Here is a 10,453-nt window from a genome sequence, read left to right as displayed (position 1 = left end):
TTGGTTGGTCTGGGTTGGACTGGGTTGGACTTGGTTGGTCTGGGTTGGACTTGGTTGGACTGGGTTGGACTGGGTTGGACTTGGTTAGACTTGGTTGGACTGGGTTGGACTTGGTTGGTCTGGGTTGGACTTGGTTGGACTTGGTTGGACTTGGTTGGTCTGGGTTGGACTGGGTTGGACTGGGTTGGACTTGGTTGGTCTGGGTTGGTCTGGGTTGGACTTGGTTGGACTTGGTTGGACTTGGTTGGTCTGGGTTGGACTGGGTTGGACTGGGTTGGACTTGGTTGGTCTGGGTTGGTCTGGGTTGGACTTGGTTGGACTTGGTTGGTCTGGGTTGGACTGGGTTGGACTAGGTTGGACTTGGTTGGTCTGGGTTGGACTGGGTTGGACTGGGTTGGACTTGGTTGGTCTGGGTTGGACTGGGTTGGACTGGGCTGTGTAGCTAATGCTCCTTCTGTTTCTCTCCAGCTTCCTCATATCAGCCCCTCAGCTACCCCCACCTGGACTCCTCTGCACAGCCCTCTCCTGGTCCCCATTATCACTTCCCATATCACCCCTACTACACCTACACTGCTTCCCTCCCCACCCAGAGCCCCGCCCCCAGTCTCCACAGAGTCCAGAGCACCCCTTCGCTCCACACCCCCTCCTCCTCTTCCTCAGCTCCTCTTCCTCAGTGGGCTTCACCTGAGCAGTCTCTCTTCTCTCTGGCCAACGTGCTCTCTCTGGCTATGAGTGTAGCCCAGACCTTCATGCCCCCACCTGGAGCCCCAAACCAGGGCTTTCAACCCCGCCCCCCATTTACCACCCCCCAGGCCACACAGTCCCCTCCACTATCTCCATCCTTTGGACCCCAGCTCCACCATCCAAGCCACACACCATTTCCCCCTCCTTTCTTCCCTCCACCAGCCTATCCCCCACCCACACCACAGACGAGCTCTGCCTCAGACAGCCAGCAGGTGGTGGCACCGCCCAGTCGGATCCCAGACTCACCTCAGATAGAGAAGGAGCGAGGACAGGTGAGTTTGTACTGAAACAAGGCTTTACCTGAGTACCAGAGTACCTAAAGTCCAGACATTGTGTACTTAAGTAGACTAGAGATGGACCGATCGGTCTGATACTGACCTAAATTACTGGATCGGATATCAGAGAGAAATGAAAAATGTAATCGATCCATTAAATATCAAAAAGCACCTCAGAAAACTACGACACGGCGTAACTCGGCTCATAACAGTCGCACGTCGCAGCAGTGTGGTCACGTGATAGAGCGACTGTGTGTATTTGTAGCCTCAAACCAGCATTTCATCTCTGAGGAAGTTTTCCCAGAGAGAAGTAAAGCAAGTGTGTAAGTTCATCTCTGAATGTTTGTAAAGCATTCCAGCGTTAAGCTTAACAACCGATATATGGAGTTTTAATCTGATGTAAAATGTATAGAAGTCCATTACTGTATATAATAACTGTTAAGTCTAATATACCCTAGTAAGCTACAGTACTTTTTCCTTTGGGAACCATCTGTGCAGTCTGCAGTTCTGTTGAAGAAAGATGTTGAATCTATTTAAATATTGTAGAAAAATAATTTATTTCTGTGCATTTTATTTTCCCCCTGCATCAAATTAAAGTTGATTACGTCGATTAAGCATCATGAGGTGGAGGGGGGGGTTTCCCTATTTATTTATTCATTTGCTTGGAGTTTGCAACCCTATTAGTTAGGTTGCTTACTCTTTAAAATACCAGAATAGGGAGGATAGAGCAGGTTTAAGTTTATTAGATTGATCAGTTTTGCTGAACTATGAATTATTTTGGGTGCAGTGAATTTTTTACATACAGGTTTAACAGAATAGCTTTAGTTTTGTTGTTTATTTAAACTTGAGTATGAACTTATACAAAAAGCAGCAAGATATTAAAAAATAGTTTTATTGATTAAAAAACACTATATCGGATTCATATCGGTATCAGCAGATATCCAAATTTATGGTATCGGTATCGGACATAAAAAAGTGGCATCGTGCCATCTCTACAGTAGAAGTACAGATTGAACTTCTTTACTCAAAGTTAAAACTGTACCGGCTCAGAAATGTGCTCCGAGTAGCTCCTTGGAGGACGTTTCTACCACCTGTTTTATGCAAAGCTAACCCTGTGTTATATGTTAAAATAAAATAATATTAGTACGTGGGAATGAAAACTTTCAGTCTAATTATTATTTTAGTGAACGTGCTCAGCTTGAATCAGTTAAGTAGAACATGAGCAGAGAAAGAGAAGGAAAATAAAAATCTTTATTTCCTGTTGCTCGATTGTAAAGGTAAACAGGGAAATGAGTCTGAAGAGGTTAAAGAAACCTCAGGTTCAGCAGGTGGGAAAGTAAAATCAGCTCAGTGTGGGGAAAGAATCAAACTTCTACCGAGAGCTTCAGCAGATGTTCTTCAGCTGCTCTCTGTGGATTTACAGACCTGAATCCATCCAGATGTCTCACAGCTATCAAGCTGATTTCATCCTCTGCACTGACACTGTTCATGTTTACGACACTGCTAACTTCATGTTAGACAGCAGACCTGTTCATCCTGCACCTGCAGCCTTTCAATAACAGTCAGTCTGTTTAGCAGCAGCTTTATGACAAACATCATGTGACACGTACAGATTTAACAACACTTCCATGTGAGCTTTAAACGAGCATCCTTCCTTTGACTCTAAGCTCTCTGCTTCCTCTCCTTCTTTCTTATCTTCCTCCATCTCTGAGTGAACGTAGCTCTCTGTCTTTGCTGTCCCTGTCAAATAAGCTGCAGCACACTGTGGGACAAACTGCACGCACACAGTTTGTGTGTTTGTTGAGTTCATAGAAACGCTGCAGGTAATCTGTGTTTACTGGTTTCTGAGGTTAGTGAGGTCAGCAGTCTGTAGCGTAAATGTCGACCTGCAGACGAATCAGTGAGACGATGAATCTGCTGGAGCACAAAAACCTGAAACAGGCTTTCGTTCCTTTCAGTCTCCAGTCCAGAAGCTCAGCTCAGCTCCGCCCCTTCATGGTGAGTACCTATGAGGTCACAAAGTGCCATCAGACCACGCTGAACCTGAAACCTGATGTTTTATGTAACTGGTTCTCAGGTTCAGTGACTGCCTCTGCTCCCAGCTTGACCAGTGCTCCCAGTCACAGAGGAGAGCTCCGTCACTCGTCCCCTCAGTCGACTCTGAACAAAAAAGTATGAGACTGTTTCTGTCAGTCAGTCGTTTAAGACTGTTTAATGGTGTTCATGGTTTCATTTTTCATGTGTGAACGCATAACCACAAACATCAGAGTAACATGTTCTTCCTCCTGCCCAGCTCCTCCCGCCTGAGTCTCCTTCACCCAGACTGTCGCCCATACACGAAGGTATGAACCACCTGTTCAAGAAACAGGCAAATATGCACGCCTCATTCTGTCAGCCGAGACAGCATCATCTGCACATAGAGACACTCGCAGGTCATTATCACTGATTCCATAATCGTAACAACAACATCACGCTCCGTCTGCATGGGTGTTAAAAATAAATTTACTTTGAGCTGCATCGTTTCCACATTATTCCCCTGCACATCTGTATTGTGAGCACAGCTGTGTGCAGGTCAGGGTTTCTGACGATGAACTGAGGGGCTGATTCGATCTGAAGTCCAAGAATAAAAATATGGAGACGAGCAGACACTTCATCCCACCAAGAATAACTGCACAGATGAAATTACCTGTAAATGCTTCACTCAGGATGATGTTGGTGGTCTTCATCACTTTCTGATCGTCTACTTACTGCAAACATGAAGGAAAAAAATCCCAGATATGAGCCATAAATACCAACATTTAATGGTCGTACTTGCAGGAACCGAGAGAAACTCAGTTCAGTATCTTTCCACAGACGCAACTCTACACACAGGAAGTTTCACTGCAGTGTTGTTAGCCTCCAGAAATCCACAGACCAGCAAAGTCCACTTCAGAGTGTTGGTGGAGGCTTCAGAGTGTTGGGTGGAGGCTTCAGAGTGTTGAGTGGAGGCTTGAGAGTGTTGGGTGGAGGCTTCAGAGTGTTGGTGGAGGCTTCAGAGTGTTGAGTGGAGGCTTCAGAGTGTTGAGTGGAGGCTTCGGAGTGTTGGTGGAGGCTTCAGAGTGTTGGTGGAGGCTTCAGAGTGTTGGTGGAGGCTTCAGAGTGTTGGGTGGAGGCTTCAGAGGGTTGGTGGAGGCTTCAGAGTGTTGGGTGGAGGCTTCAGAGTGTTGGTGGAGGCTTCAGAGTGTTGGGAGGCTTCAGAAATCCACAGACCAGCAAAGTCCACTTCAGAGTGTTGGTGGAGGCTTCAGAGTGTTGGTGGAGGCTTCAGAGTGTTGGTGGAGGCTTCAGAGTGTTGGGTGGAGGCTTCAGAGTGTTGGTGGAGGCTTCAGAGTGTTGGGTGGAGGCTTCGGAGTGTTGGGTGGAGGCTTCGGAGTGTTGAGTGGAGGCTTCGGAGTGTTGGGTGGAGGCTTTGGAGTGTTGGGTGGAGGCTTCGGAGTGTTGAGTGGAGGCTTCGGAGTGTTGGGTGGAGGCTTCGGAGTGTTGGGTGGAGGCTTCAGAGTGTTGAGTTTCAGAGTGTTGGTGGAGGCTTCAGAGTGTTGGTGGAGGCTTCAGAGTGTTGAGTGGAGGCTTCAGAGTGTTGAGTGGAGGCTTCAGAGTGTTGGTGGAGGCTTCAGAGTGTTGAGTTTCAGAGTGTTGGTGGAGGCTTCAGAGTGTTGAGTGGAGGCTTCAGAGTGTTGAGTGGAGGCTTCAGAGTGTTGGTGGAGGCTTCAGAGTGTTGAGTTTCAGAGTGTTGGTGGAGGCTTCAGAGTGTTGAGTGGAGGCTTCAGAGTGTTGGTGGAGGCTTCAGAGTGTTGGGTGGAGGCTTCAGAGTGTTGGGTGGAGGCTTCAGAGTGTTGAGTTTCAGAGTGTTGGTGGAGGCTTCAGAGTGTTGGTGGAGGCTTCAGAGTGTTGGGTGGAGGCTTCAGAGTGTTGGGTGGAGGCTTCAAAGGCTTCTAACGTAAATCTGATTCCTGAAGAACGTAAAAGAGATGTGTCCAGATTCTCTCGTTGTGCTTTGAACGCCACACTAACATGTAGAGGAACTGTGAGCTCTGACTGGCTAGTTTAGAGGCGGAGCTTAGGCTCTCACCAATAAAAAACTAACAGTTAAAAAGATGCGTTTTAACAGCTCTTTAAAAAAATAATAATCGTCCATACCGGCGCAGCTGATGAGTCTTGAGCTGCCTTTTTGACCAAAGCTGCTCACATTCTTCTTCTTCTCTCATTTCTGCAGCAGAGAAACCTTCTGCTTTCACCGTTGGTCGTTTCCAGGTCACGCCCTCTAAACACGGTCAGGCTGCCACCCAGCGGGAGCAACGCTCCATCAGTCAGGCCACGCCCACTGCTCACTCCCCGCCTCCTCCCAGGAAGAACCAATCAGAGAGTGACAGAGAAAGCAGCTCAGAAAGCAGCGGATCAGAGAGCAGCATCAGCACAGTGACCCTCGCCCCAGTTATTAACAAGAACGCCAACCCGGGAGGTCAGGAGGAGAAAAGGAGGGAGGAGGAGGAGGAGAGGAAGAGGAGAGGAGGCCGCAGGCTGAACGTCAGTCTGTGGGAGGGGACAGCCAGCAGCTTCGGCCAATCACGGAGTCGCTCTGCGACCTACAGCTCTGACGATTCTGACAGAGAGAATGGAGAGATGTGGGAGGAGCTACAGCAACTACGAGAAAGGTGATTGGTAGATCTTTTTTTAATGAATGAATGAATTTGTTTTTGATTTGTGGTTCATGATTCTGCTGATGTTTCGTCATTGAAACACAAACGAGTCGGTTCTGCGTCAATAATAGTTTATGAGTACTCCTTATTTATATTTACCAACATACAAACACACTGCAGTGTTTCTGGTCTCCATTGTTACCATTTATCCCATTATTATCATTATTCCATCACTACAAATGCAGTGACGTTACTTGGCCAACAGGTGTCACCATCCTTCATACAGTGACTCATATTTCAACATTGAAACTCAGAAAGCGCTCTTTCCCGTCGACTCGTTGCTACATGGACGTCGTTCGCCAGGTTCAGTGTTACAGAAAGAAAAAAGACAAATGGTGTCCAGTCTGTCTCCAACACACATTCTTTATGTCTCCTGAGTCCTTTTCCCAACTGCTCCTTCTTTCTCCCAGACACCTGATGGAGGTGCAGAACCTGCAGGTCAGTCAGAAGCAAGAGATCGAGGAGCTGTACCGGAGGAAGGGGAAAGTCCTGCCCCCTGGAATCGTTCCTCCCGCCGCCATGTTGAACAGCCGGCAGCGGCGCCTCTCCATGTCTGGAAGCAATCCCTCCTCTCGCAGGCTGGATATGCTGCCCCCTGCAGGTGGGAGGACTCCCAGCAGCCTGCAGAATAACAGACTAATGGAAGTCATTTAAAACTGAATCATCTTTGTGTGTGTGTGTGTGTGTGTGTGTGTGTGTGTGTGTGTGTGTGTGTGTGTGTGTGTGTGTGTGTGTGTAGGTATCATGAGGAGAACCTCGATCAGCAGCAGCAGCAGTGGATCTCAGGAGAGAGCAGGGAAAGGCGTGACCTTTGCCCCCGAGCACAGCGGCATGGTGAGTGTTTGAGACGGTCAGGAAGAGTTCAGTAAATCTGGACTTTTTAGTCTTTAAAACTTCAGCATGAATCATCAGAACCGTCAGGCTCGCGTCACATCTGGAGCTCCGTGTCTTATTTTCACTCTCATGAAGTCGGTTATGAGAAGCTGACTGTTGTCCTTACGTAACACTTTGCTGCACACACATTCATACAAACACCTCTAACCTGACTGTATCACTCTGACGGATTCACCGGCGCAACTCGGTTCAGTATCTTTTTCACGTCCTGAGCCACAGACGCCACTGCAGCAGAACTCTACACACAGGAAGTTTCACTGCAGTGTTGTTAGCCTCCAGAAATCCACAGACCAGCAAAGTCCACTTCAGAGTGTTGGTGGAGGCTTCAGAGTGTTGGGTGGAGGCTTCGGAGTGTTGGGAGGCTTCAGAGTGTTGGGTGGAGGCTTCAGAGCGTTGGGAGGCTTCAGAGCGTTGGGTGGAGGCTTCAGAGCGTTGGGTGGAGGCTTCAGAGCGTTGGGTGGAGGCTTCAGAGCGTTGGGTGGAGGCTTCCAAGGGTTCTAACGTAAATCTGATTTCTAATAATCTGTGTTCAGATTCTCTCCTTGTGCTTTGAACGCCACACTAACATGTAGAGGAACTGTGAGCTCTGACTGGCTGGTTTAGAGGCGGAACTTAGGCTCTGACCAATAAAATGCTAACAGTTAAAAAGACGCGTTTTAACAGCTTTTCTTAAAAATAATCATCATCCATACCGGCGCAGCTGATGAGTGTTCATCAGCAGGAAGAAGAGCAAACGCAGAGAACAGAGTGGATGCAGATCACATGATGTCTGAAGGACCAATCAGAGTGAATGTGGTCATCTTTGGTTCTGTTTATGTGTTTTCAGTGAGAAACGTTTCCATCTCTGAACCGAGGAGACAGCCTCCACCTGTCACCATCTCACAGTTCTGCCTTTCTTCAGCCATTGATCAGCGATCAACACAATTAATGATCAATGACCTCACAGCCTGTTGTTAGTCATCGTTTCATCGTTATGTAAACATGTCAGTCAGCTGATGATGACAAGGAAACATTTCTCACTGAAAACGTTACGTTCAGAACGATTTGACGTGGACGCCGACCGTCACATTTAACTGACCTTTGACCTTTGTCTTCCAGTGAGCGAGGAGCTGCTGAAGATGAGAAGATGATCACGGTGATGATGAAGAGTAATCCGCAGTGCAATACTTTAATGTCTCGTAGTTTGAAGTGAACGTCTCAGCACTTTAGGAAGAAAGAACCTCAGAGGTCAAAGGTCATCAGACAACAAGCTGAGGGTCGAGTGATGAGCTGCACCCACAAACATGAGATTATAGAATCTGCTGAAAACCTTTGAAACTTTATGAGTTTTGTTGTGATGAGTGTGGAAACTTTTCTGACCTTCACCGCTGCTCGTGTAGTCGCAGGACGACCGAGGGCGGTCTGTGCGTCTGGACGACCATGTGCCTTATTTATCGTCGTGTAGAGATGAATCTGTGTGAGACGCCGTCTCCGTGGACACATTAAGAGATGAAATTATGAATTTTAACAGTTTTGTTTGCTCCAGTTTATAAAGTTTATAAAGTCCAGAATTTCCTCCTCATATTTGTCTTAAATAAAGTTTCCTGTCTGACGATGTGCTGATGTTTTTCTTTTCACACTGAAAGGTCAGAGTGACGTCGTTACAGTGAATAATCAGCTGATTCCCAGCTGTTTGGGTCTGCAGGATTCCTGCATCAGAGAGGCTGAGATGGGAAAGTCGCTCTGCCTGCTGATCCAGGTTTCAGCTGCAGTGACACCTGGTGGTGGTGGGAGGTCATGACCTCTGTGTCCTGACATGACTCTTACATCAACCTGAGCTGTGCTTGCAGAGGTGCTATGAACCAAAGACAACCAAATGTTTTACTAATGAAGCAGACCCACAGACCTGCAAATCATTTACAGCTGTTCCAAAATAATAAATAATACAATAATAAAAAGGAGCCAGCTGAGGTGGTTCGGGCATCTGAAAAGGATGCCCCCTGGGTGAGGAGTTTGGGGCATGTCCCACCGGGAGGAGGCCCCGGGGCAGACCCAGGACACGCTGGAGAGATTATATCTCTCGGCTGGCCTGGGAGCGCCTTGGTGTTCCCCGGATAAGCTGGAGGAGGGGGAGGTCTGGGCCTTTCTGCTTAGGCTGCTGCCCCCGTGACCCGGCCTCGGATAAAGCGGATGAAGATGGATGGATGGAATATAATAATACAAATGAATGAATACAAAGGTACAATACAACACATTTATACAGCATCAAATCACAACAACAGTCGCCTCAAGGTGCTTTATACTGTGAGGCAGACCCTACAATAATACACACAGAGGAAAACCCAACAATCATATGACCCCCTATGAGCAGCACTTTGGCGACGGTGGGAAGGAAAAACTCCCTTTTAACAGGAAGAAACCTCCAGCAGAACCAGGCTCAGGGAGGGGCGGGGCCATCTGCCAAGCCAGTGGTTGCTGTAAACAAACTTCTAGCAGCATCTGTACATCATGTTTTTAAATAACAGAAGTCTGTGTTTCTCACACCCCAAGCAGAAAACAAAGAACCACGACACAGAGATAAGATGAGCAAACAGGTTGGGTTCATCAGAACAATGTGGGCCCCAAGGATGGAGCCACTCACACCTGTGGCTGTGGGAGGGGCTATTAAATGATGGGCAGATGTAACCCGTAAGGTCACGTTGGTGTAGAGGCCCGACTTCCTGTTCATGAATGTGACGGCAGCTCTGAGGTCCTGCTGAGCTCATTGTATTAAAACTTTACCATACTTCAGCCAATCAGAGACCTGCAGCATAGTGGCATGCCATGACCAAAGGTCTATTCTATTCTATTCTATTCTACAGACTGCACAGGGTCAGAGCAGACGTTTTGGAGCAGGTAAGCAGATGTTTTGTCTTTCTGAAAAGTTCCTTTGTTAGTTTGTCCACATGATGAGCAGGCTGGTCCATCACTGGACATTCATACATTATGGTTGTTTTGGAGGAAGGAAGGTTCAGGGTTTAAGTAGTCATCATCATGGGCTCATCCAATTAGAATGAGAATAAGCAGTCATCAATCATTTGCAGGTTTTGTCGTTTTATTGAATAACAGGTAAAGGAAAGAAAGACACACATGGACTGCTATCTCTAAAAAGGACAAAGTATGATTTAAGTAACTCAAATAAGTAACTCAAAATGATACATGAACTCAGGCGAGTCAAAGAGAAACTCACCTCAGCTGCCGCCCCATGTGGGAGTGAAGAAAGAGTGAGGGGCAGGTGAGTGCAGTCCTTATATAACGAGTGACAGGTGAGTGCAATTAAGGTCAAGCACCGCCCCCAATCAAAGGTAAGGAAAAGAAACAAGGTGCATCTGGTGAAGTAAGTGTGCTGAAAGGTGAGTCTTTACAACAATGGTGTAAATGTCATCAACATTTCTACCAGCCGTTGAGAGCAGGTGATGAAGTATGAACACAAACAGCTGCTAGTTGTTGTTTTATTGAGGTTTGAATCAGACAAACAAACGACGTCTATGACACAGCAGCGCTCTTCGTTCAGTTTGAGGACACCGGTGTGCAAAGAGTGTTTGTTGCCTAGCAACGAAATTATCTTTAACTGACCTCTGATCATTTTCACTGCAAACTTTTTAAAATACCGAAGATAAACCAAGAGTCTATATTTATTTAGCTGCGATCTGACCAACAGCAAGCACCTGAAGGACAACGCTACAGACAGTCAAGCTCCTGAGGAGGTGGAGAGAGACGAGGAAACAAAGAGGGAAATGAAACGAGGAGATTTTGGCTTTATTTTGTTTCAGGATCCATCTGTGG

The 10,453-nt window shown here is 47.1% G+C and overlaps 1 protein-coding gene across 3 annotated transcripts in view; it reads left to right on the top strand.

Moving 5' to 3' along the window:
* The window catches only part of LOC102792521 (serine/threonine-protein kinase WNK4-like), a 22,020-nt gene extending 13,777 nt beyond the window's left edge, over positions 1-8,243 (top strand). For all 3 annotated transcript variants that reach the window (XM_087840214.1, XM_087840213.1, XM_006805293.3), the window contains exons 17-24: positions 469-1,016; positions 2,978-3,017; positions 3,097-3,191; positions 3,313-3,361; positions 5,272-5,710; positions 6,166-6,356; positions 6,495-6,589; positions 7,748-8,243. In XM_087840214.1, the coding sequence (XP_087696340.1) occupies positions 469-1,016; positions 2,978-3,017; positions 3,097-3,191; positions 3,313-3,361; positions 5,272-5,710; positions 6,166-6,356; positions 6,495-6,589; positions 7,748-7,750 (1,460 nt within the window). In that variant the 3' untranslated portion in view covers positions 7,751-8,243. The remainder of the gene's footprint in view (positions 1-468; positions 1,017-2,977; positions 3,018-3,096; positions 3,192-3,312; positions 3,362-5,271; positions 5,711-6,165; positions 6,357-6,494; positions 6,590-7,747) is intronic.
* Positions 8,244-10,453: the final 2,210 nt, after the last annotated feature.

This window comes from Neolamprologus brichardi, chromosome 4 (genome assembly GCF_056152115.1).
Source record: "Neolamprologus brichardi isolate AB-2024 chromosome 4, ASM5615211v1, whole genome shotgun sequence".
Lineage (NCBI taxonomy): Eukaryota > Metazoa > Chordata > Actinopteri > Cichliformes > Cichlidae > Neolamprologus > Neolamprologus brichardi.
Note: the sequence above shows the minus strand (reverse complement) of the source record. Positions and strands in the feature narration are given on the sequence as shown.